This window comes from Muscardinus avellanarius, assembly GCF_963383645.1.
Source record: "Muscardinus avellanarius genome assembly, chromosome: 4".
Taxonomy (NCBI): Eukaryota; Metazoa; Chordata; class Mammalia; order Rodentia; family Gliridae; genus Muscardinus; species Muscardinus avellanarius.
In genome coordinates this window covers 18,854,229-18,881,768 of record NC_137789.1, presented here as the reverse complement: position 1 = coordinate 18,881,768, position 27,540 = coordinate 18,854,229, and the positions used below count along the sequence as shown (strand labels likewise).

The 27,540-nt window shown below is 43.6% G+C and overlaps 1 protein-coding gene across 2 annotated transcripts; it reads right to left on the bottom strand.

Annotated features, from left to right (window-relative positions):
• Positions 1 to 208: 208 nt before the first annotated feature.
• DERL1 (derlin 1) lies at positions 209 to 27,020 on the bottom strand (the record flags this gene model as incomplete). Of its 2 annotated transcripts, none has more annotated exons than XM_080693738.1 (8): positions 209 to 347; positions 3,853 to 3,963; positions 6,581 to 6,633; positions 8,318 to 8,413; positions 9,007 to 9,033; positions 10,281 to 10,345; positions 12,458 to 12,569; positions 26,868 to 27,020. In XM_080693738.1, the coding sequence occupies 8 exons, from the start codon at positions 27,018 to 27,020 to the stop codon at positions 209 to 211; spliced, it is 756 nt and encodes a 251-aa protein (XP_080549864.1). The 2 variants fall into 2 exon arrangements, with proteins under 2 accessions (XP_080549864.1, XP_080549865.1); XM_080693739.1 differs by having other exon boundaries at positions 3,853 to 3,903.
• Positions 27,021 to 27,540: the final 520 nt, after the last annotated feature.

The window sequence follows — 27,540 nt, the reverse complement described above, 5'->3', positions numbered from 1 at the left end:
CAGTAAGGACTTGAATGAGAATCATGAAACTTGAGGAACACTTGTATTTTCCTTCAGGATTTAAAAAATTCTGTCTCGTACTGAAAGACTACATTCATTGTGGGTCAGGTCCAACGGCTTAGCTAGGACTTGGTTGTTACGCACACCAAGCAGTGGAAGGAAGCGTCGTCCGAGTGCACGGCTGGAGGCCCAGGCCAGGGCCTCTCCTTCACTGCTCTCCGAGTCGGAAGCCCTGGCCCCAGTTGTGTCTCCCGCCTCCGGCATTCTGATCAGCAGCTCGCCTCATGCTGGCAGGGGGCACACCAAACCCTGACACCCCGCCTCTCCTGCTGGGCAGCCAGCGGTACCTGGAGCAGAGTGGGGAGAAACGCAGAGGAGAGAAGAGCAGTTCGGTAGTGTCCAACCATCACACATCTCCCTCTCCTGTCACACTGAAGACCAGGGAGCGTGCCTTATTTAACTTGGCTTTTTCAGCACCGAGCTCAAAGCCCTGGCCACAGATGGAACTTGCTTTTCATGTTTCTTAACTCTATCAAGCTTTCAGTTAAATTCACACTCTAAACATTTTTTACAAAAGTAATCCATGCAGAACAAGATTACACCCACAAGCCTAAAAACAGGAAAGAATGACTGATAGCATTTGGGTCTACCTAAATATGGATCAAACTGAATCAAAGAACAAAACAAGCTCATTTTCAAAGGACAAATCCACAGGCTGTGGACTGAGCCCTAACAGCGTTCCCACAATGGTCTCGGCTGCGTGCGTCAAGGGAGACTGGGCAAGGTTTGGGGTATGTTTTCAAAGTTTACTCAATCTGTCCTCCCCATCTCAAAGACGGTGGGAAAGCTGAGGGCCAGAAAGGTTACATGGTTTCTCACTTTACAGACTAATAAGTTGGGAGTTACAAACACCTAAGAAAACTTAGCCCAAGCCCATTCTCTCACAGCGTTGTCCAACCACTTCATGTCCTTACCTTTATCTTTAGTAAAGTAAGAATGTGTTTAAAACCTATTCTATTATCAAAAACTAACGTTCAAAATTTAGCTTGAGCAGGGCGTGGTGGCACATGCCTGTATTCCCAGCAGGCTCGAGACCAGCCTCAGCAATATAGTGAGAGTCTCAGCAACTTAGTGGGACCTTGTTTCAAATTTTTAAACATGGAGAACATTATGTTAAATGAAATTAGCTAATCATAGAAAGTGAAGGGTCGTATGTTTTCTCTCATATGCGGGATCTAGGGGATAATCAAGATACAAGAAACACTCTGGATAATGGAGGAGAAAGCCCAGTGGAGCCAGGGGCGTGGTCTAGGAGGGGAGGAGACAGAGAATTAACCAGGGAAACGCTTCCACTGATGTTCCGTATACGTGTGAGCATACCAACGCCAATCTCGGTATCGTGAAGAGAGGGAGCAGGCAGAAAGCCCACCAAGTGCTGTGTGCGTGAATGTCACCTCGTTCTTTACTACACCATGAGACTGTACGACGATGACGTAGCAATAAAAGTATAAGAAAATAAATTTTAAAAAGAGGGCTGGGAGTGTAGCTCAGAGCAGAACACTCTGGGTTCAATCTCGGACCAGAGCTGGCACCCTGTGCCCCTTACTAAACTACACAACTCTAACTGGACAGCAGGTAGTCAATGGGGTCCTCATTTTTTGTCTCATCCTTGATAACTTCATGTTCCTTCCCAAAAAAGACAGAGACTCCTTTAAACTGAAAATTAACTCCATACAGAAAACAGACCCACTCTTCTGAATGGAATGTAAAAACCTGATCATCTTAGAAGTCTATGATTCAGTCTATGTCTTTAAACAAAGAGCTTTACCCTTAAATCAAAGTGTATTTCTAAGTGCTGGGTTCTCAACATCTATGACATCTGGTACAATAATATTCCCCCACAGCACATGATAAAATACAACACCTGAAAAAGGCAATACCAGGCTGTCTAGCTTAGCTTCTTTCCCTAAAACAATATGGAAGCAATCTCCACTGCTTAAGCAGATAGTGAAATTAAATGCAAGTAATTAGTATAAAAAGATACCCAATTATACATAATCAACAAAAATTTATGGTAATTTCAAAGCAGTTACTGCTTTTGCAGGGAGCTGCATTTTGTCATCTGATCTTTATGCAAAATTTCGCAGAGGGGCTTCCTCCAATAAGGACAGCTCAAGTGGAAGGCGGGCTCCAGCGTGCTGTGGCTTTTGCCCCTAGAATCTTGTACATTTTGTTGCCCATCATCGAGAAATATCTCTAAGCAGTTAAGTCAGAATACAGCCATTTAAAGTAAAATAACTGTTGGCTGTCCCCCGAAGCGCAAGCTTTTTAAAATCGATGCATCTGCCATCCTACTTGATAAACCTAGATCAGAAATCCAAACCTCCTGCTATTATATCCTTTGATAATTAGAAAACAGATTGGTCATTTGTTTTTTAGCCTGAAGGCAACCCAAGGCTGAGAAGGGAAATAAGTTTCTTTTAATTCTCTTACAGAATAAAAACAACAACGCTGAATTTTTTTCTGTATATGATGGTTCACAACAAAAAGACTTTCACAAACAAATTCCTAACCTGTGCAGGGGAATGGAAGGGCCCTACTCAAGTTTTACTGCCCTTGCTGACCCCGGGGAAGATGGACAGAATTGCAAAACACTAAACCGAGCAAAATGCAAAAGGGTTTTTTCTCTAAGCTTTTAAATGCAAGCTATTACTTCATATCCCTGACGCGAGATTAGGTGTGATTGTCAGGCAGGCTGTGACACCCAGATGGTGATTTAGCTGGGCCCTGCTTCAACAGCCTTTGAAGAACTGACAGGACGGCCACCTCATTCACACACTCAAGCCCATTACTTCCCACCCCGCCGTGAAGACTCAGCGCTCGGCTCTTATGTACTACGTACGTGCCCACCACCGAGCTCCCAACGGTGCGTCTCATCTGAGGTTCTGAGAGACAGGGGTAGCCCCTCAACTTGTAGACTTCTAAACTAGAGCTTGAAGGTTTTATTAAATAACTTTCCCACTATCAAAACTGGTCTGAGGGCAATGGCATTCTAAGAGCCACTGCCCTCAGCCTTCTCGCTAGAATCAACCCTAAAGGCCAAGAACAAGCACGCGCTTCCAGTGCTTGAGACTGGACAGACCTTGTTTCTCTCATTTTAGCTCTAAATGGTCCTACAAAATTTCTACTCTGAGCAAGGCATGCTGGCACATTCCTGTAATCCCAGTACTTGGGAGTCTGAGACAGGAGAATTGCAGGTAGGTGGACAGACTCAGCAGCTTATCGAGGCCCTCTGCAACTTAGTGAGACCCTGTTTCAAAAAATGAAAAGACTAAAAAAATAGGGCTAGGGGTGTAGCTCCGAAGTATAATGCCCCTGGGCTCCATCCCCAGTACCTCAATAAATAAATAAATAAATTAATTAATTAATTAATTAAATAGAGCTGGGGATGTAGCTCAGAGGTAGAATGTCCCTGGGTTCAATACCCAGCACTGCATGTAAGTGCGTGCATACACACACACACACACGCAAATTTTTTATTAATAAATAAAAAATAAATATTACTTTGTAATATGTAATACAAAAAAGGTTAAAACTGCTAACCACTGAGCTCTGCTGCCCTGCTGTGACTCTGCCTGTCCCCGCCCAGGGCTCGCACCTGGAGCCTGCTCAGCAGAGCCCATTCCCCTCCCCTGCCGTGGAAACCTGTGTGTGTGGTCCCTGGCTCAGAGACTGCCATGACAGACTGAGCCCTGCTCCTTGGCTTCCCGTGACTGTGTGTGACAGAGTAAACCATTTACTAGCTCACATGCAGTACAGTGATTGTTCAAGGAGAAGGGAGAAAACACTTACAAAAACTGAGGTGTGGAGAGAAAATTTCTTCCACCCAAGTCCATTGGGTATCTGAACATTAGGAAGAAATAGAGATGTCCAACAAGATTTCCGATTAGCTCATTGATTACCCTGCAAACAGAGAGCCGAATTAGTCTAAAGACATTCAACACTAAAGTGAGATGTGCCAAGTGTTAAGTGATCGCAGGAGAAGAAATCCTTCAGTCCAGCCATCTACAGTCCCCAGCTCTACAATCGGCCCTTTTACATCCAAGTGGCAAACGCGATCTGAGTAAAAGGGAGTCGGCCTGCGAGCCAACGAGGCCCACTGGTCTTCTGGGCCACCAACCCTGCCAGCTTCTCTTCCTCCCTCCACCTGGCTCCAAAGCCCGTGTGTGCTTCTTCCAGCCACGGGAGTTAGGGGAGTTGCAAAGCAAGCTTCTCACCACGTTCGGTCATGAATGGTGCATTTGCAAAGCACAGGCAAATGTGCAGGTTACCAGGAGAGGAGCAGGGGAGGGAGGAGAGGGGTAATGCGTGCTCATCGCTGGCAGAGCCCTAGGCCCTGCTCTCTTGCCTCTCGTCTCCTCGAGTGTAAGACGCCACCCACGATCCCTCAGGAGAGCTGACTACATCCTGCATCCTAAAATAGACACTGGCTTTCCTCAGGTTTCCCAGGACTCACAGAGAGGTCACCTCAAGATTATGGATCCACTGTTACTACCACCATGTCCTTTTCTGTCTTCACCTGCAATGTGATTCCTGTCAGGGGCAAGTCAACCCCTGCAGCAGCCTACAACTCTGCAGCTTAACCACACTCCGCATGGGCCGTGCTCTACGCAAAGTCTGTCTGCTTGACTCAGTCCCTTCTCCCTATCGATATGCAGAAGTAGGGACCACACAGAGCAAGTACGTCAGATACACGAAGAACCGGTACCAGTGAAATCTGTTAAACTCTCGCACACCTGTTAGTTCCAGTACTTGGGAGGCTGAGAAAGGAGGATGTCAAGTTCAAGGCCAGCCTCAGCAATTTAGTGAGACCTTGTTTCAAATTAAAAAAAAAAAAAAAAAAATAGGGCTAAGGATAAAACTGAGAGGCAGAATGCCTCTTGGTTCAGTTCCCAGAACCACCACAACACACACAGAACCTACTGAACTTTTTGGGGAGAGGATGGGGCAATACAGGGGGTTGAACCTATTCTACATCCAAGCTACACCCCCACCCCTATTTTTTATTTTGAAACAGGGTTTCAAAATAGGTTAAGGTCACTATGGAACACTAGGTGGTTGAGGGTCTCAGTTAGCAAGGCTGGTCTCGAACCCGCGATCTTCATATGTCAGCCTCCCAAGTATAGACATGAACTACCATGCCCAGCTTCTACTGAACTCCCAAAAACATTCTATACTAAGAAATGAGAGGAGCTGGCCTTGGTGGCGCACGATTGTAATCCCAGCATTCGGGAGGCGGAGACAGGAGGATCGCGGTTCGTGGCCAGCCTCAGTTCCTTAGTGAGGCCCTCTGCAACTTAGTGAGACCCTGTTTCAAAATAAAGAACAGAAAAAATAAGGCTGGGGTGTAGCTTGGATGTAGAATCCCCTGGGTTCCAGTTCCAGTACTGCAAAAAATAAAAAATTTTAAAAAAGAAATGGGAGATCTTAGATCCTGGACCAGCAGACTACAAAATGTGGCCCTGCGTAGCCAAAACTTCTGTGTCATCAAATCACTCATAAAACCACTTCTCATCTGAAGACCTGCATTTCTGTGACAGTGAGCAGCGTCCACGGTACTTCAAACACGCCTCAAGAGTAAAAGATACGGTAGCTCTACAGACACCACTTACAAGAACCGACTCAGATACAAATTAGGTCTATGGATGCTCAATTTGGATAATGAATCCAGAAATGCATATTTATTCAAGGAAACAAATAAAAAAATACACCGTGTCTAATGGTGAGTTAACAAAATTCTAACTATCTTTTTTTTTTTTCAGTACTGCAAATTGAACCCAGGGGCATTCTACCTCTGAGCTACACCCCCAGCCCTATTTTTATTCTTTATTTTGAAAGAGGGTCTCACTAAGTTGTGGAGGGTTTCACTAGGTAGCTGAGGCTGGCCTCAAACCTGTGATCCTCCTGTCTCAGCTTTCCAAGTACTGGGATTACAAGCATGCATCACCATCACCATGCCTGGCTAACTTTTCAAATTAAAGGTGCTTAAAACCCAGTAATTTATGCCGGGCGTGGTGGCGCATGCTTGTAATCCCTGGGCTTGGGAGGCTGAGACAGGAGGATCTCGCAGGTTCGAAGCCAGCCTCAGCTACTCAGTGAGGCTCTCAGCAACTTAGTGAGACCCTGTTTCCAAATAAAATAGAAAATAGGTCTGGTAGAAAGCCTCTGGGTCCCACCCCCCAGTACTGGGGATGGAACCCAGAAGCATTCTACATCCAAGCTATACCCCCAGCCCTATTTTTATTCTTTACTATGAAACAGGGTCTCACTGAGCTGCAAAGGGCCTCACTAAGTAGCTGAAGCTGTCCGCAAACCAAGATCCTCCTGTCTCAGCCTCCCAAATGCTGGGATTACAAGTGTGGGCCACCACGCCTGGCTAAAATGTAATTATTCTAATAAGGTTCTAACATACCATTATTGAAGTTCTTTATGGTTTTATAAAGTCTAGGGAAAGAAGATAAAGATTAATGAAACTTTTCCAAGGATAAATTTCCAACTAAATAAATATAGTATCACTTACGAGCCCCCGATGATATAGTTGAATCCAAGGATAACCCAGGGTAAATAACACGCCTAGGAAAGAAAACACACAACCATGAACAAAGCCTCACCTCCAGAGCATGCAGCTACTGGGGACTGAAATGGGGAGGATATGGGGCTTTAGGAAAGCCTTTGGAAGGCCACTGCAAAATTTCTCACATCAATCTAGCATAATTCCTACTATACTTCCAACTTTTTATCTAAAACTATACTTATTAATATATATATAACTGGAAGGACAGAGTTGGTTGCCCAGAATTCAGATGCAATGCATGCCCTGCTGAAATTAAAGCAAACAAAGAACTTCAGAAAGTAGACAAGTGTCAGCTGGACATGGGCCCACATCTCTATCCCAGTACCTGGGAGGCCGAGACAGGAGGACTGCAGGTTTGAGTTTGAGGCCAGCCTCGGCAACTGTTTCAAAATAAAATATAAAGCCAGGAGTGGTGGTACACGCCTATAATCCCAGTACTTGGGAGGCTGAGACAGGAGGCTCGCAGGTTCACGGTCAACCTCTGCAACATAGTGAGGCGCTGTTTCAAAATAAAAGAATGATGCCGGGCGTGGTGGCACACGCTTGTAATCCCCGCGCTTGGGAGGTGGAGACAGGAGGATCGCGCAGGTTCGAAGCCAGCCGTGCTGGCGTAAGAGACCCTGTTTCAAAAATATAAAATAGGTCTTGGAGTGTAGCCCGGAGGTAGAAAGGCTTCCAGGAACCCCAGTACCACAAAAAAAAAAAAAAATAAAATAAAAAATAAAAAAAATAAAAGAATGAAATAGGCCTCAGGGTACAGCTCAAAGGTAGAATGCCCCTAGGTTCCATCCCTAGTACCACCAAAAAATAAATAAAAAATACAAAGGGCTGAGGATATAGCTCAGAGGTAGAATACCCCTTGTTCAACCTACAGTTCCAAAAAGAAGGAGGCAGGTAGACAAGTGTCCTATGGATGCTACTAAAAACATAACCCATAGCAGAGTCACATTAAGATGCCAACCTGCAAATTGTTACAATTAACTTGAATTTTCAACTCATTCAATCTCCCAAATAAAAGCTGTCCAGGTAAATTTAATTCTGAGCCCCTTACCAAACCCAAGGCCTCACACCAAAGGCTACAGGTGCTACAGGGAACTTTACAAACTGTAAAGGAAGGGTTATACATAAATAACTTGAAGGTGAAATAAGGCAAGGTCTATAAAGGGACCACCGAAGCGCTGCAAAACGCCAAAGCCAAGACTAATTCTAGGCAGGAGATTCGGATGTGCCCACTCCCGTAATGGGTAGGATTTATAGGAGAAAGTGATTCAAAAGGATATCACAGGTAGAAAATCGTGAAATCAGGCCCAAAGGGAAATGTTGGGGGCAAAAAATAATCTGCTTTAGCTTGAAGCATATAATAAGGAGTGAGGGAGTGATTAAAAACAGATCTTAAATGGAAGGGCTTCACATAGTAGCACTGTTTTACACACACACACACACACACACACACACACACACACACACACACACACACACACACACAACCCAGGGACCTATCCCTGAGAGGCCTGCCGTACAGTGGGGGAGAAGAGCTGGACTCAGGGGTGAGAAGGGCTTGCCTATGGTACACTGCTCGGCAGTGACCTCTTCTGGGCGAGTCAGAAAGTACACCTCTGGGCTGAAGAGACTTCCGCAAAGACAAATAATGAAAAGGGAGTTTTTCCAACCAAGATAAAGTACCTTAAATCGTGTTCCAAACCAAAACGACACGATCATGTCTCTGTTCAGCTGGGCCCAGACATAAAGTACTGACATGATCAGAGGAATCATCAGCAACTGCAAGAGAAGTCAACAGGTAAAACTAGGCTCCAGAAGCACTTTAAAAAGAGGCTTAGGGCAATGCTTTTTTATCCTGCCCTCCAAAATACTCCTCATGTGGGTATTCAAAAAGCAACTATCAGGACCAATCAAATCGAGCCTATTATTACAAACCAATCCTATTACTTATCAAACAACAAATGTTTACAAAACTCTATACTAAAATACGACCCAATTATATTATTTTAGATGGACCCAAAGTATCAAAGTCAAGCTGTTATTTGCCTCAGGGAGGCGTTCCTTGCCATATAATCTCAATTAAACAATAAACACCTTCATACATACCTGAAAAATATTGCATAAATATTATTCCCAATGTTCAAACATAATACAGAAGCCAGATATAAGCAAGAAAAGCTTATTTTCTTAACTCATGTTAAGAGCTTCAAAGGTTTAGCTGACTCAAGAACATAAAAATAAAACAGCTATCATTGTGCAAGTTCAAAATACCACTCACTAACCACACAGTTCATGTAATTTCAATGTCTGTCAAAGGTTACTAATAGTAAGTCTGAGTATATAAAAGGGCAAATCGCTGCAGCGACACTTACCTGCATATCCATTGCTAAGCCAGTAATCTTGGTTTCTAAAGTTAAGGATCACACATAAAAAAGTGCTCTACAGCCGGGCGTGGTGGCGCATGCTTGCAATCCCCGCGCTTGGGAGGTGGAGACAGGAGGATCACGCAGGTTCGAAGCCAGGTGCGTGGGCTTTAAGAGACCCTGTTTCCAAATAAAAGTATAAAATAGGTCTGGGAGTGTAGCCCTAAGGTAGAAGGGCTTCCAGGAACCCCAGTACCACCAAAAAATTAAAAATAATAAAAAAAAAATTTTAAAAAGTGCTCTACACCTATCAGGACTGATATGGTTATTTCCCCCATTTAAAAGTTTATTTCACTTCCGTGTTCTGCAGGAAAAACTTGTCATTCAGATTACTCGAAGCACTCAAGGAGACAGGTTCTGGTAATCTTCATTATGAATATTCAGGAGACTGCAAGGAGATGCAGACACTCACGCCGTCAGCATGAGGCCGTGAGCTACTGTCCTGTCCAGGCCTTGCCACTGCGTTTTGGCGTCTCTCCTTCAAGTGGAGGATGGAGATGCCTGTGCATCTGAAATAATCATTCTACTCACACTCGGTGCTCTACAGCATGGCTGAAGTCCAAACCTTTTTTTTTTTTTTTTAATTCCTTTAAAGGAAAGGAAAGGGTATCCAAAAATCCTACATTTTCTGGCCAAGTTGAAACAGAAGCTGAAACCAACAGCAACTGTGAGCTCGTAGACTGTGCCGAGGACTTGAGCCACGAAGGCTCTTCTGCTGCTCTGGCCATCTGCAAGAGCCCTGCAGTCTGCAGACAGCTGTGGTTGATAAAAAGCAGAGACTGGCTGCGGCCAGAGCTGGGCAGGAAAGGGGCTGCATCACTTCTTGGTACCCCCAAAGAGGGGCAGCAAGGAGGGCAGGGAATGCTATCATAAATCAATTTTCTGGGGAGAATCACAGATTTCAAAAGCTATCTCATGGCACAGAATCTCTTTGTGCTTCAATCAACAAGCTGTTACCCATGAGAAAACAGGGAACTGCGAACGAGAGGGAACAGTGATGAAACTCAACCAACTGTGGAAAATTCCACAATGGCAAGAGAATCACCACTCAGGCTAAATGGTTTACTACAGCTAAAAAAAAACTTAATTCTTAATTATTAACTGTGGGAAACAAAGATGCAAATACTATAATTTAAAATTTCATCTTTCTCCAAATCTAAACAAACAAACAAACAAACAAAAAAATGGGTTGATTTCTGGCCTGAAATAACACCAAAGGATACCACGATGCAAATCCAGTTAAAGAGAAGCATGAATAAATAGTCTGCTGGCCTCCCATCAAAGGCTCCTAGAAACAAAAATAAGCCAAATGTCATGGTTCAGAATTTTGGAACAAAATTATGTCCATGGAGAGAAACGCTACAAAGAAGTATAAAGAAAACCAAAAATGATTTTAAAAATCATTCCTCTCAACGTGTCTACTGTAGTAGAGCCGCAAACCAAAGGCCGCTGAGGAGGTAGATCTGGCTCTCCGCTGACCTCCTGTGAGCCAAGCCTGACTGCCACTGGCTGAAACAGAGCAAGGGGAAAGCGATCCATCGAGGCCGCTGGACCCCATCACAGGGTGCTGGCCTCTCCTCGCAGCTCTATGATGGCCTGACGGCTGTGCCTTTGATGACTTGGCTAACCCCGCCCTCTCATAACTAGACCATCAGCTTCCTGGGAGGGAATGGTCATTTTGGCCTACTACCTCTAGGTTGGGAGCTCATCATTATTATTACTCCTACTCCTAAACACACACATACCACTTGTCCAGCAATGAGCTTTGATATGAAGATTTGGTCACATTCTTCTGGGAACTCAGACACTAGCAAGGGAATGTGGATGTGAGGGAGGGGCGCACAAAGGGTCAGCCAAATCTTTCCCTGGTCTGACTTTACTCCTCGTCCTGCGTTTCTGAGGTACAATGGGAAGATCCACATCTCCTTTTTACATATAAGTCACACGGCCACAGTCATGTGGCTGGTCAGAGGCAGTAAAGTCTGACTACTAGTGTGGCGTTCTTATCACTGCACCACTGACCTGGCACCTCGCTGTGCTTTATCACTGGGCAAAATAATCAACAACAACCCAGCACTCTCTTCTGAGGACACTTTTCCAAAGCTTACAGTTGGAAGTCTTTAAGAAAAGCAGAGAAAAGAAATGACTCTAAGGTCACTCTAGCTCAAAGCCACCTTCCCTCCAGACCATACTCTACCAGTTATATGACAGAGCCAGTTAACTTAAAAAAAAAGTCCTAGCAAAGTGTCAGAAAAGCCAAAGGATACATATCTGAAAGGAAATGGGTTTCCAGCAAGTCTCTCCTACTCTCTCCATTTCTCCCTTATTACCTCAAAGAAACGTTTCTGCCAGTGCTAAGGAGATGCTGGAGGATCGATACGATGAACCAGAGCTAACTCTATACGATTTCTGAACTTTAACAGCTGTGCCTCTTTCATGTGGTTTTGGCTTTGTGATGTCTAAAGATTTCTTCAGGTTGAGTACTTAAGATACTTAGATGTTGTAATCACATAAACTATAGCACTATATTATTTGCCATGCTTGCAATTGGGAATTTATTATTAACTGGTCTCAAAATCGCAAACTTCCAGTTCGAATCAGAAACCTCATAAATAAGCCAAACACTGCTAGATACTTAAGAGCCTGGAAAATATGCAGGTGGCAAACATTTTGTCAAAATGCTAACTTGAGGCTGTATGGTGAAAAGAAAATCGAGACTCAGTAACCCCGGGTTCTATCCCTAACTCTGTTATCTCAAATAGCTTTGAGACTCTGAGGACTTGTCACCCACTGCTCAGGACCACTGATGATCTTACCAGTCCAACAGTTAAATAAGGGTCTGTGCTCACTTCAAGAGCACATACATTCAATAAAAGGGTTTAATGGAACAATCTTAGCAGCTTTATTAATAGGCAAAAAAATGAACCAAACGTCTATCAAATGATGACAGATAAAGTGTGTGTATGGATATACACTGAAATATTATTTGGCAATAAAAAGAAATGAAGTCCTAATATACTCTATGTGGAATATATATTTTTAAATGGCGTATTTCACGTTATGTGAATTTGATCTCAATAAAAAGGTTCATCAAATTTTCTCTACTTCAGTGTATGTTTGAAATTTTTCCAAAATTAAGAGTTGCAATGGGCAAGGTACGTAAACGTCTGATCTGCCATGTCTTTAATCTATAAAACGGCAACAGAACTACTTTATGCCCAGGATGCTGTAAGGATTAAAAGTGAAGTGAGTGCCCAGCTCGGCCTTGCACCGTTTCTGAGACAGGCTATCACTACGCCATCTCCTAATGTCATCAGAACAACCCACCAACTCCTCCAAGTGAGTAAACACAGGGCTAGTAAGTTAGAAACAAGACTGAAAACAACTATGGGTAACATACCTGTTTCAAGCCGTGTAGAATACTGATATAAGAAATACAAATTGACCAAATAAAGAAATCCAGTTCCTGGACCCACAGGGAAATAAAAGGTGGCAGTGATTGGCCTCCAAATCTGTCCAGATCAAAATAAACACAGCTGTTAGTTTCCTGGGCTGGGTTAATTTTTTTTTTTTATTAAATAAAATGAACCCCTAAAATTGATAGTATCAACACAATTTGAGAAAACTAAAGAAAAGTTCATACAAATTACAATCCCATCAATTTGTAAATCAGTGGAATAAAAGGGCATAAAATAAGCAATAAATATTTCTAACCAAGTTATAAAAATACTATAGAATTATATGGTTAGTCTTTACTGAGGTCAGTTACACAGTAAAACCTATGATGTCAAAAATGAATTACAAAGACTTAAGTTCCAACAGTACCTCAATTTAAGAAAATATACTGAGATAACAAACTGTGTCCAAAAATGTCATACTCAAAAGGCAGACATAAAACAGCAATTTCTTTATTCAAACCAATGTATTAAATATGCAATGTGTGCGCATTACTTAAAACATTACCCTACAAAACAAAAGATACAGAAGAGTCTGCATTAAGAATTTCTTTTTCGAGTTCCTGACCCAGTTCCCTTTCCAGTAAGAACCGGTCAGTTCTGCCGAATGTGTTTATCGGTTCTATCAGCTTACATGTTGTTATTCCTCCTACATTTACACTGCACTTTTTTGTTTTTGGTGGTGGTGGTGTGTGAGGTGTGTGCTTGCAAGTGTTCGTGATACTGGAGACTGAACCCAGGGGCATTCTACCTCTGAGCTACACTTCCAGTCCTATTTTATTTTTATTTTGAAACAGCGTCTCACTAGGTTGATGAGAGTCTCACTGTTCGCTGAGGCTGGCTGTCCTCAAACCTGCCTCCTCCAGTCTCACCCTCTCAAGTACTGGGATTACAAGTGTGTGACCATGCCCAGCTTTATATTTATATCATATATATATATATATATATATATATATATATATTTATATAAACAGCCACTGTTTTATACTTTGTTTCATTCCCTTGACAAAATATTTCTATTAGCTTAACAGTGTTCCTTTTATGTGGATATCCAAACCATTTCAGCTGTTATGATGCCACTATGAATACTCTTGAATACTCTCTTTATACACATACATAAAGATAAATTCCTGTGACTCAATCTGCTACATTAACAGACATATGTGTTTATTTTTGTAAATATTGCCAAATGCCTACAGAAATGTTTGATCAGTTTATAGTTCCTCCTAAAGAGCAGATGAGTGCCTATCTTCTCTACACAAACTCATCACTTAGCATATCTTATATTCACCAACTTGAAAATTTTTACCTTCTGAGAAAAGTTGAGTATCTTTTCATGTTTTAATATGTTTAGAATAGTGCCGGGCGTGGTGGTGCACGCTTGTAATCCCAGCATTGGGGAGGCTGAGACCAGAGGATCGCAGTTCGCGGACAGCCTCAGCTACTTAGTGAGGCCCTCTGCAACTCAGTGAGACCCGGTTTGAAAATAAAGAATAAAAAAAAATAGGGCAGGGGGTGTAGCTCAGAGGTCAAATCCCCCTGAGTTCCATCCCCAGACCCGCAAAAAATAAATAAATAAATAAAATGTTTAGAATATTCTTTGTTTTTCTGCTAGATTTACAGTTCTTTATATGGTCTGGAAATTTCTCATTGTTACAAGTATTTTCTGGTCTGTCACGAGACTTTTATGCTTTTGTGGTATTTTTGCTACGTTTTTATAAAAGTTTAATAAGTAGGTGAATATATACATCATGTTTACAAAACCTTTTCATCCAGAGGATAAAAATATGTTCACAGTTTTACTGTGGCATTTGCAGAGTTAATATAAAGAATGGCAAAGAGCTCCAACTCAGATTTCCAGATAGTCACTAAGATTTCCCATCTCCATCTATAAAGTAACCCACTTTATCTCCAATTATTGGAAAACACTACTTTCACTAAACATTATTACCGTTTACATTAAGGTCAACTTTTAGAGTCTTGTATTTGGAACTGAAGCCTATGCCAACACCAAGCTATTGTAACTTCTAGTTTTATATTTTAATATGTAATAAAGCTAAATAATCGCATTCCCTTTCTTCTACAACTGTCACACTTTTCTTGGTTTGTCTCTCTCTCTCTCTCTCTCTCTCTTTTTTTTTGGTAGTAGGTAGTACTGGGGACTGAACCTGGGACATTCTACCCGAGCTACACCCCCAGCCCTTTCTGTCTTCATCATCATCATCATCATTGTTTGAAACAGCCTCACTAGGTTGCTGAGGCTCGCCTCAAACCCCCATTCTCCTCAGCATCCCAAGTACTGGGATTACAGGAATACACCACCAACGACTTAGTCTCAAAATTTTTCTAAATGACTCAGAACCAACATCTTCATTACATCAATTTGATATTGATATAATTTCCAGGCAAGAAGTCTTTCACAGCCTTTAGATTCCTATAGAACCATCTCTATATCTTTTTATATCAAACCACCAAAGCTATTTTGTCTTATTTTATTTATTTATTTATTTATTCATTTATTGGTGGTACTGGGGTTCCTGGAAGCCCTTCTACCTCTTGGTTACTCTCCCAGACCTATTTTATATTTTTATTTGGACAGGGTATCTTAAGCCAGCAAGGCTGGCTCCGAATCAGCACAATCCTCCTGTCTCCGCCTCCCAAGTGGGGGGATTACAAGCGTGCGCCACCACGCCCGGCGTTATTTTGTCATATTTAAAAACTGGAGCCTCTTGGTCTTTCCGAGCACACGAAATAAAAATTTGTACTTTCTTTCATTCTTGTTTATTGCCTGACTAGTACTTCCAAAACAATATTACATAATAGTGAAGCAGATGATTTCTCAGACTTTTCAACCCTCAGCATAATGCTGGCTTTTGGAGTGAGAGCTATATGTCTTACAGCACATTACCATGTCAAAAGAAGCAAGATCCAGGAGGCTGATACTGCCAAGCTACTTGGCGAGGCCCTTGACAACTCAGTGAGACCCTGTTTTACTTATTTTGCACATTCAAACTGGTTTTATTTTCTTTTTATTTTTATGTGGATCATACTGAAATGGCATACATTCACACAGTGCTTGGTGCCCTCTCCCACCCCCCATTTCCCCCTCCCCCTTCCAACAATGAGTGCCCAGGTTGACCATGCTATATTCACACTTACACACATATTCCAATGTAGCTCCTCCATTAATCAACCTCAGCCTTCTTCCTCTCCTACTCTTCCATTCTAGCTTTCCTGAGGTTTCCCCTCCATTATCTGGAGTCCCTCTGGTATTCCTAATACTCCCTAGTTTGGGAATACTGGAGAAAACACATGTCCCTTCTCTTTCTGTGCTTGGCTGATCTCACTTAACATAGTGTTCTCCAGGTCTTTCCATCTTCTTGCGAATGACAAGATTTTGTTCTTTATAGGTGAGTAGAATTCCATTGTGTGTATTTCCCATAATTTCGCAATCCATTCATCTGTTGATGGAGATCTACGTAGGTTCCATATCTGGGCTATTATGAACTGTGCTGCTATGAACACGGGTGCGCAAATGTTACTGTAGTTCTCTGATTTCAACTCCTTTGGAAAGATACCCAGGAGTGGAATAGCTGGATTGTATGGTGGATCCATTCCCAGTTTTCTAAGGAATCTCCACACTGATCTCCATAGTGGCTGAACTACTTTGTACTCCCACCAACAGTGTAAAAGAGTTCCTCTTTCCCCACATCCTCGCCAGCATTTGTCGTTATTTGATTTCTTTATGCTTGCCACTCTGACTGGGGTTAGATGGAATCTTAGTGTAGTTTTGATTTGCATCTCCCAGATGGCAAATGATGTAGAACCTCTTTTCATGTATCTATTGGCCATTTGTATCTCTCCTTTTGTGAAGTGTCTATTCAATTCAGTTGCCCATTTCTTGATTGGGTTGTTTGTTTTGCTAGTGTAGAGTCTTTTGAGCTCTTTGTATATTCTGGATATTAGCCCCCTATCAGAGTGGTGGCTGGTAAAGATCTTCTCCCATTCTGTAGGCTTCCTCTTTAGGTTCTTGATGGTTTCCTTTGATGAGCAGAAACTTTTTGGTTTGATGCCATCCTACTTGTTCATTCTTGCTTTAATTTCCTGCGCTTTGGAGGTCTTGTTGAGAAATACTGCCTGTGCCTATATGTTGGAGTGTTGAGCCTATGCCCTCTTCTAATAACTTCACAATTTCAGGTCTAATTTCTAAGGCCTTGATCCATCTCGAGTTGATTCCTGTGCACAGTGAGAGGTAAGGATTTATTTCCATCTTTCTACAAATGGATAGCCAGTTCTCGTGAGACCCTGTTTTAAAAATAAAAAGACTAAAAAATAGGGCTGGGGGTGTAGCTCAGAGGTAAAATGCCCCTGGGTTCCATCCCCAGTACTGGGGTGGGGGGCAAGATCTGGCATAAGTGAGATTGGCCCTGATTTTTAAAAAAATTTAAAAAACACAAAGAATTACTAGAGCAGGTAAATGAGCAGATAAGATACTACTGACAATTCAGGGGTGGTGGAATGAAGGACTTCTTCCACTTCACGGGGCACGGCCAGATTCAAAGCTAGCAAGTTACATTCTCCAAGTACACAAATGTAACCCTCAAACCTTGATTCTCTGTGGGAATTAAGACTCTTCAGGGTCGCCCTGAGTTGCTGAGGCTGGCCTTGAACCTGTGATTCTCTAGTCTCAGCTCCTAAATACTGGGATAACAGGTCTGCACCACCCTATCTGGATATTTTTTTCTTCTTCAGAAAGAGGGATTGAACCCAGGGGCATTCTACCTCTAAGCTACACCCCCCAACCCTATTTTTTACTCCTTATTGTGAAACAGGGTTTCACTAAGTTGCGGAGGGCCTAAGTAGCTGAGGCTGGCCGTGAACCTACCATCCTCCTGTCTCAGCCTCCCAAGTACTGGGATTACAAGCGTGTGTCACCACACACTGCTTTATTATTTTGAAATAGGGTCTCGCTAGATTGCCGAGGCTGGCCTCAAACCTGTGCTCCTCCTGTCTCAGCATCATAGGTGTATACCACCATGCCGACAGGAGATGGATTTTACAGAAGCAGCAGCAGCATGGGAAAGAATACATGGCTAATAAATGGTGCAAGGATTTTTCCCAGTCTGACTCTAGAACTTGTGATACTAAACCTCTATTTTTCACATCAGTATGGAGTATAATTACCACTGGAAGAACTTTCGGTACCCTTCTACTTGTATAATCCTGAAATGAACCAGTAGTAAACCTGCGCATTTACTCTCTGGGCTTAGGAAAAGCATTGGGAGGACAGCCGGGAAGCCAGCCTGGCCTTGGCTCCTAAGCAGACATGGGCCTGTGCAAGTCGGGCCTTTGAGCTGACTCTTTTTTGTTGTTTGTTTGGTTTTGGTTTTGTTTGTTTCTGGGTATTGGGGGATTGAACCCAGGGGCATTCTGGCCACACCTCCAGCTCTAATTTTTATTTCAAACACAGTCTCAAAAAGTTGCTGAGGTCCTCACTAAATTGCAGAGGCTAGTCTCAAACCTGCGATCCTTCTGGTCTCAGCCTCCCAAGTACTGGAATTATAGGCATGTGCCAACGCACCCAGTGCCTCATCTTAAAGGGTTTGTCAAAGGTTGGAATTAAGAAAGTGGATTAAAAATGGTGTTTTGTAAAATAAAAATGCATATATGTGGGTGTGTTACTATCACAATCTTCTAGGAGACGCCCACTGACCTGGTTTCTACAAATTCACATTTAAACTACCCCGTATTCCTGAAACTACTCGAAGACTGATTTTAGAAGAGAAACCTGAGGTTATTTTTTTTTCCAGCCTACATTTTTTCTAATGCTGATGACACAACACTATTTTTAGCCACTGTGTGCACCTGTTCTTTAGAAATCAGCGTCTGTCAAAATACCTCACTTCTCTTCTCCATTCATTAAGCTTACCCTTGAGTTACATTTGCTTTCATTGATCTAAAAGGCTTAATATTATTTTTGTGTTATTTTAAAACTATAATTTGAACCATCCCTTAACTAGTACCCCCAAAATCTGCTACTGAGATCATTACAAATGCCATCCAGAGTCTAGAGTGGGTTTGTTTGTTTATTTATTTTTGCGGGTCTGGGGATGGAACCCAGGGGCATTTGACCTCCGAGCTACACCCCCTGCCCTATTTTTTATTCTTTATTTTGAAACCGCGTCTCACTGAGTTGCAGAGGGCCTCACTAAGTAGCTGAGGCTGTCCACGAACCGCGATCCTCTAGGTCTCAGCCTCCCGAATGCTGGGATTACAAGCGTGTGCCACCACGCCCGGCTAGAGTGGGTTTATTAAAGTATGGAGAGCAAAGACTTTTCTGAAACAAAAAGGGTCAGCTGGTTTGAAGTTAAAGGCTACGCGTAGCTGGGCATGGTAGCACACGCTTGTAATCCCAGTACTTGGGAGGCTGAGACAGGGGAATCCAGGTTTGAAGCCAGCCTCAGCTACTTAGGCCCTCCGCAACTTAGTGAGACCCTGCTTCAAAATAATGAATAAAAATAGGGCTGGGGCCGGGCGTGGTGGCGCAGGCTTGTAATCCCTGCGCTTGGGAGGCTGAGACAGGAGGATCGCACAGGTCCGAAGCCAGCCTCAGCTACTTAGTGAGGTTCTCAGCAACTTAGTGAGACTCTGTTTCCAAATAAAATAGAAAAAAGGTCTGGGAGTATAGCCTGGAGGTAGAAAGCATCTAAGTTCCACCCCTAGTACCACCAAAAAAAAAAAAAAAAAAATAGGGCTGGGGGTACAGACTGCCCCTAGATTCAATCCCCAGAACCCCTCTCCAAAAAAAAAAAAAAAAAAAAAAAAAATCTACACAAGTCACCAAGGAAGATAAGTTAAGTGCCTCTATGTGCTAAAATGCTGAAGTTAGCAAGCTGTGGTGATGAGGACTTTCTTTTTGTGGTGATGAGGACTGAACCCAGGGGCATTCTACCTTCAAGCTACAGCCCCAGCCCTTTTTATTTTTTAATTTAATTTAATTTTTTTTTTTTTTTTGCAGTACTGGGGATGGAACCCAGGGGTAATCTACCTCCGAGCAACACCCTCAGCCCTATTTTTTTATTCTTTATTTTGAAACAGGGTCTCAATGAATTGCAAAGGATAAATAAGTAGCTGAGACTGTTTGCAAACCTCGATCCTCCTGCCTCAGCCTCCCAGATGCTAGGATTACAAGTGTCCGCCACCACGCCTGGCTTATTTTTTATTTTGAATCAGGATATTGCTAAGTTCCTAAGGATCTTGCTAATTGCTGAAGCTGTCCTCAAACCTGCAATGATCCTGTCTCGGTCTCCCAAGTACTAGGATTACAGACATGTGCTACTACTGAACCTGGTTTCTTTGGTTTTTTAATACACTAGGTTAGCAAGAAAAGGCCTTTTTCATTCACTTATTTTTAAATGTAAGGAACTGAGCCAGGCGTGGTGATACATGCCTATACTCCCAGTACTTGGGAGGCTGAGACGGGAGGATCATAGGTTCACCACCAGCCTCAGCTACTTAGCGAGGCCCTCCGCAACTTAGTGAGACCCTGTTTCAAAATAAAGAATTAAAAAATAGGGCTGGGGGTGTAGCTTGGAGGTAGAATGCCCCCAGATTAATTCCTAAAGAAAAAAGGGAAGGAACTTGGTATCAACTTAAGGTTTTAAATAAAAGTTACTAGATACCAATGATTCTACTCCTGAGCATGTATTAAGCAGAAAAGCACATCTATATTCACCAGTAAGTGTGTGCTCACTAAGCCATTCACAGCAGTTCTGTTCCTAACAGCCCAAACTGGAAACTACTCAAAAGATCCATTAATAGTAGAATGGATAAACTGTACTAGAGTCACACAACAGAATAAGGAGGATGAGCAATCAATAACCACAAGCAATGATATGGGCGACGCTCCAACATACTGTGGAGAGAAGACAGGCCCAAGACTACACAGTGTGTACGTCTATTCATAGAAAACCTGGCAAAGTCAATCTACAGTATTAAAAGTCAAGACAGTAGTGACCCTTGAATGAGGGAGTAACCCAAAGGGAATAAGAGGAAGGTTTTAGGGTGCTTGTAATTTTCTATTTCTTGATATGGTTATATATATATATATATATATATATATATATATATATATACACACACACACATAGTTTTGAGTTTCTGAAAACTCAACAAGCCATTAATGTATAATACACTTTCAATCTATATACCGTTAATAAAAGCATAAAGCTAAGTCATGATCTAAGGGGCAACCTTTTCTTTCTTGTGTGTGGTACTGGGGACTGAACCCAGGGGCATTCTACCTCTGAGCTACAGCCCAGTCCTGCTTTACTTGTATTCTGAAAGAGTCTTGCTAGGCTGATGAGCCTCACTACTTGCAGAGGCTGTCCTCAAACATGCAATCCTCCTGTCTCGGCCTACCAAGTACTAAAATTACAAGCATGCGCCACCACACCCAGATATGGGCAACCTTTTCTACAGACAACAGTAGACTTGTCTCAAGTGGACGAAACTGCTTAGGAAAGAGCTGTTCATACCAAAACACTAGCCACTACAGTTCTAGAGCCAAACCTTCCAACTACTTTCATTCTCAGCCTGTACAGTCCAGTAGGCTTCCAGTCATGTGGAAAATGTCTCTCTCCCCTAATACTCTTAAGTCAGTCTGCAAGGGTTGCAGTAATTGAATTAAATATGATCATATAAGCAAAAGCTTTGGCAAAGTAAATATAAGCACCAATCTGAATCTGAGGGAGGAGGAAGAGGAGGAGGAGGAGGAGGAGGAGGAGGAGGAGGAGGAGGAGGAGGAGAAAGAAAAGGAAGAAAACCCAGCAGTTATATTTCTATGAAGTAAGGCAGAAATTATTATTGGCAACTATTTGCTGGGTATGGTGGCGTGTGCCAATCACCACAGAACTGGAGAGGTTGAGACTGGAAGATTGCAGGTTGGAGAACAGACTCAGAAACTTAGTGAGGAATTCAACAATGCTGAATAGACTGTTTATCAGACTATTTACTGGGCATTTTACAAACATTTTTCTGTGTGTTCTACTTAATAAAGGCATGAAGTAGATAACGTATTTCCTTGATTAGAAGGTAGTCATTTTTATGTTTCTGAAATTAGGATATGTCTTATAATCAATGCACTCATTTAATGTAATTGCTACTTCCTCTTCCAAAAAAAAGCTACATTAAACTGATGGAGCATCAAAGAATCAATGAAGTCTTAGAGCAGAGTTAGTTCGGTATTCTATCATCCTTACTCTTAGGTAAAGAAGTTGAAGCTCAAAGGGGATAGGTAACTTAGCTAAGGGCACACAGGAGTAGGGGCTGAGCCACGCCTGAGATCGACTCAGCGACCTGAAACCCTTTGCCTTTCTAACGGAAAGGAAACACACTGTGACTGCTTTGGAAAAATTCACTTCCCAAAATGCTTTGCTAAGCAATTATTTTTCGGAAGATATTATGCAAAGGAGTTATGTGAGATAACATGTAACAAATGTGTAACCTAGTGAGGCTCTGCAACTTAGTGAGACCCTGTTTCAAAATAAAAAATAAAACTGGGCAAAGGGGTATATAGCGCAGCGGTAAAATGTCCCTGGGTTCCTGGGTCCCATCCCCAGTACCCAAAATAAATCAGTAACTTCGAGCTACCTCCAATTCACTGAGTCCAGTTGTCTATAAAGTGGGCTTTTTGCAGTGATTGTGGGGACTGAATGAGATAACATGTGGAAAAGACAATATAGCTGTAAGGGAGTGATGTTATTTTGTCCAAAAAAATAAAGAAATATCAGTGCAGGCAGCCTGAGAGACATAATTTCAGAAAACACACAAGCATGGCAGAGAACTGTCATCTACCTTGTAAGCAGAGACCAATAGGAAGACTTCACCATGGTGAACAATTCGACAGCTGAACATAAGTCTGAGGGACTAGGAACAGGAAGAAAGTTTGGATACCATGTAGCGAGTTTTGGCACACCTATTCTGATCTGTCCAGAGTAACATAAAAACTTTGGAGTTACAAACTACCACTCAAGCTCCACAGAAAAAACCTACAGACAAAAAAAATAACTCTTCCACCATGCACGCACAATTCCAAACCAATCATCTCTGAATTTTTGTAAACTGTTAAAGATCCAGCGTCCAAGGAAAGATGAACCTCTTGCAGAAGTAACTGCAAAAACACGGCACACACCTCCCACGTCAGCCACACAGATGCAAATTTTCCCGTACTGCAAAGGAGTTCCTGAGATGGGTCTGAGAAGTAAGCTCGTCCAGAATGGGCAAGAGTCGGAGCAACAGAAACAGAGACGTTTAGCTGCTCATCTTTCCACACCTGGGCAGTCAGTGCACAGGGCTGCCTTGGCTTGCAGCTTCTCCAAGTCTCAAGATAACCAGCCTGGGAGAAGCACGCAGGGAAGATAGGGAAACCAAGGAAGGTGTGATAGAACGGTAGGTTCACCACTTTTCTTTTTTTTATGGTACTGAAAGTGGAACCCAGGGACTTTTCTACCTCCAGGCTATACTCCCAGACCTATTTTATACTTTATTTGGAAACAGGGTTTCATTAAATTGCTGAGAGCCTCACTAAGTAGCTGAGGCTGGCTTCAAACCTGTGAGATCTTCCGGTCTCAGCTTCCCAAGCACTGGGATTACAAGGGTACGCCACCATGCCCAGCCTAGGTTCACCACTTTTAACATTATATACCTGCAACCTACTAGAAAGACTTTAGGTCAATCATTGTACTAATCAGAATACAAAAAGCAGCAAAATTTTTCAAGGACGAAGGAGCCAGTTTTGACCAGGTGCTTCTCGCAGAATGATTTACAATCACTGCTCCTCGTGCAAGCACATTACATGCACTCCCACAACAAATATTTACTAGTGTAAATAAACAGAAAACAGTATGTAACTCTGGTTGTGCTAGGGAATCGTGTTCTTATACCCAACTGTCTACTTGACTTCTCCACTCAAAGGCTGAATGAAAAGCACTTCAAGACTTAACAGCCAGAGCATACCCATTCAACCTCACCCCCCCACCACACCCGACTCAACCTCCGTAAAGGGTTGCGCCATCCACCCCGCTGCTCCTGTGAAAACAGTGCTATCGTGGAGTTCTCTCCCTCCACCCACTCACCCTTCACCATTCAGTGGCAATCTTATCTGTCCCAATGGCCAAATCTACCCATTTTTCTCTATCTTCACAACCACCCTGGTCCAAGCCACCACCTCTCTGGCTTCCTAACGTTTGTTTCTCTTTGATCCTATAACCTAGTCCTTTCCCACACACCAAGTCTACTCTATAAACTAGTCCCAGCAATCTGTCAGCCCTTTGTCATGCTTCATAGTGCTCTCAAAATAAAGTTCAATGGTAGAGCCCTTGCCCAACATGCACAGGGTCCTGGGTTTAATGTCCTGAGTTGAAAAATAATAAACAGTAAGAGTAATGAATAAAAGAAGATAAAAAATAAAGTTCAAGGCTCCTGATGTGACCTGTAGCCCCTGAGTGTTCCAGTCCCTACCTTTCTGTCTTTGCTTTAAGCACTCACCCCTGGCTACATCTTGTCCTCATCTACCAATCTTCACCTTTATAGCTGATTCTGCACCAGCTACTCGGCCTTCTTTCTGCCCCTAGTTTCTGCCTCTAGCCTTTCAAGCTACTATTCCTTCTTTCTGAAAGGCGGTGTCCAGAGCCAGATTCACTCAAAGACATTATCAAATGTCTTCTGAGGCTTTTCTGCAACAGTCTACCAAATACATCGTGAAGTCACTCTCCATCCTGTCTCTGCCCGTTTTGCATATGGGAGCAGAAGCCTTTTCTGTCTTATTCACTACTATAATCCCAGTGCCCCCCACACACCAATTTTATATGTTCAACCAGTATACACAGACCAGTTATGTGTCAGGCACTATTCTAGGTGACATAGACAGGAGAAGGATCTGAGCCAGGTGTGGTGGCGCACACTTGTGATCCCAGTACTTGGGAGGCTGAGACAAGAGGATCCAAGTTCTCAGCCAGCTACTTGGTGAGGCCCTCCGCAACTAAATGAGACCCTATTTCAAAATAAAGAATAAAAAAATAGGGCTGGGGGTGTGGCTCGGAGGTTGAATGCCCTGGGTTCCATCCCCAGTACCACAAGAGGGAGGGAGAGAGAAAGAGGGAGGGAGAGAGAGGGAGGGAGAGAGAGAGAGACACACACACACACACACACACACACACACACACACAAAGATCTGGCTCTCAAGGAACATTATTCTTTAAGAAAAAGCAGGCTAATAAATAACAAGAGGCGATAAGTTACAAGAAAAACTAAAGATAAGGCAGATGGAGTAGAGGATGAGTACTATTTAATGTAAGAGAGCAGAGAAGGCCTGACTGACACAAAGGCGATCGGGGAGAGACCTGCAGGACAGAAGGCAAACAAGTGGCCCTCGGTTATCTCCCTCAAGTACAGAAGAGCACGCAAAGGCACTGAGGAGGGATCCAGGCAGATGCTAAGGGACAGCAGGGGCTTCATCACGGAACCTAATGCACAAGGTATGGAGCAGGAGGAGAAGGAGGCAGAGAAGCAGTGCTGGCCTTGCAAGTTACTGAGGACTTGGACTTTACTCACCAAATTGAGAAGACTGGAGGATCTGGGCAGACAGACAGAACATGTCTTAAAAGGGTTAGTCTAACCTGTCCAGAGAAAAGACTGAAAGGAAGAAGGTTGGGATATTACTGGCTTACACTGGAAAAGGGAAGGGCTTATATTCTGAAGATATGTTTAAGGCAGAGTCAATAGGATTTTCTGACAGATTATATGATGAGAAAGAAAGAGGTCAAGGATCATTCCACAACTCTTAGCTTGGGCTCCTCTAGCAATGGAGTTGTTATACATGTCTAGGGAAAGGGAAATTTGGTTTTGGTCATGTTAACTTGAGATGCCTATTGATTATCCAAGTTTTGATTTCCAAAAGTCTGGTGAATGTAAAACCTAGAAATAAAGAGGCACACCTGAGCCAGGTGTGGCAGTGCAACTGTAATCCCAGCACTTTGGGAGGCTGAAACAGGAAGATCTCACGTTTGAGGCCAGCCTCAGCAACTTAGTGAGGCCCCTGGCAGCTTAGCCAGACCCTGTCTAAAACAAAACAAAAAAGGGGGGGGGGGGGTTGTGCAGGTCAGAAGAAAAACATCCCTGGGTTCAATCCCTAGTACAACCAAATATATATATTTATATATATATATATATATATATATATATATATATATATATATATATATTGGGCAGGGGAGACGGGGAAAGGAGGCAGACACCCACGCACACACACACCCCTAGACTGAAAAATATTTAACCAGATTTACTTTGGATAGTTCCACTTGTATAAAATACTTAAAACCATGAGGCCGAATGAGATTACCTAGTGGCACCCAGGGTGGGATGGTTCTATAGAAGAATTCCTACAACAAATCCCAGGGGCACACCCCAACATTTTAAAGTCAGAGAGGATTAGAGACCAACAAAGGAGACTACGAAGTAACAGTATGAGGGGAAAATCCGAGTAATGTGCTGAATTAACGTCAGATCTTAAAATCTAACTTGTCACTGCTTAAAGCTTTAAATCACAAAATCCAGTGAATAAAGATAACCCCCAGGAAGCTACCATTCTCTTGCCAGGAATGATCTTCAGGATTCATATTCTTGCAAGGAGTGATATTCTTTTGCGCTGAATAGCAAGGTCTTCCATTTCTGAAGTAAGGAAAGTTCTCTTTATTCATTCGTTCATATATTCAACTACTGGACGCCGCACACTAGATAGAGCCGAGGGAGGATGCGGGCAAATAAACTCCTCCTTTGGATCTCGGATCATAAATCACTCCTATGAGGTGGGGCAGTCCATCAACAGGAAAACAACCCAGCTAGAAGTTGGTCGAGTGGACCCTATTGATTAAGCTGGCACCACGAAACCCACGTGGGTGACAGAGGTTGGTCAGCGGGTACTTATCCAGGTGGACCCAGTCGGCTAATTACCATCACTGACAACTAGCATTCAAAAAAGGAGGAGAAACCATAAACCTCGCTTCCTCCTTACCTTCTTATTGTCTCCTTCACCGGGTGCGGAGGGCGGGAGGCACAAGTTTACTACACAAGCGAAGGCAGTCCCTCCCCACGGGGGTAAACCCACCTCTCCAGTAATCCAGGGCCTAACTCCAGACCTCTGGGCCCCCCAGGGCCCCAGCACTCGGCCCTAAGCCGCTGGGGCCGGCGAACTACAAACCCCACCATGCCCCGCGTCGCGCCCCGCGCCCGGCCCCACTCCGCCGCCGCGGGGCCACCTGGGGCCTGTAGTCCCCGCTCCCCAACGCCGGCCAGTACCTGGAAACGATAGAGGAAGGCTTCGGGCCAAAGGAAGAAGTAGGCCGGGCTGATGAGGCCGAGTTTGCCGACCAAGGGGACCGCAACGGTGGCGGCGAACCAGTAGCGCGAGATGATCGGGATGCTCCTGAACCAGTCCCCGATGTCCGACATCTTCGCCTCTCAGGTCGCCAGGTTGCGCACGGCCGCGCGTCTGCCCGTGGCCGGCCCCCTCGCTACGCGGCCGGCTCCGCGAGTGGAAGGTGTCGAGGCGGAAGCCGCCCAAGCCGCGGTGCAGAAGGCGGAGACCGGCGGACGTGGCGCCACCGAATTCGGACGAGCGAGGCAGCGCTCCGAGACGAAACTTCCTCTTCCGGCGTCGCGGGGCACGTGACCGGAAGTCCCGCGGCTTAAAGGGCAAGCGCGGATTTTACAGTCAGGCGGGGCTGTACAGGGAGGGCGGAGCCACGACTCGGCTGTTGGCAAACAGTGGTTGCCAGTAGCAACGGAGAAAGCGCCCGCCAGTGACAAAGCAGAGTTGGATTGCGAGTGGGTCGGCTTGGAGGGAATTTAAAAGGACAAGAGGAAAATGAATTGGTTCACATTTGTTCATTCAGTGGACAGATGTTTTCAGGCAGGATTCTAGACACGGGAAGCTGTCGCTGTCAGTGATGTCGCGGTACCTATCTCTCCT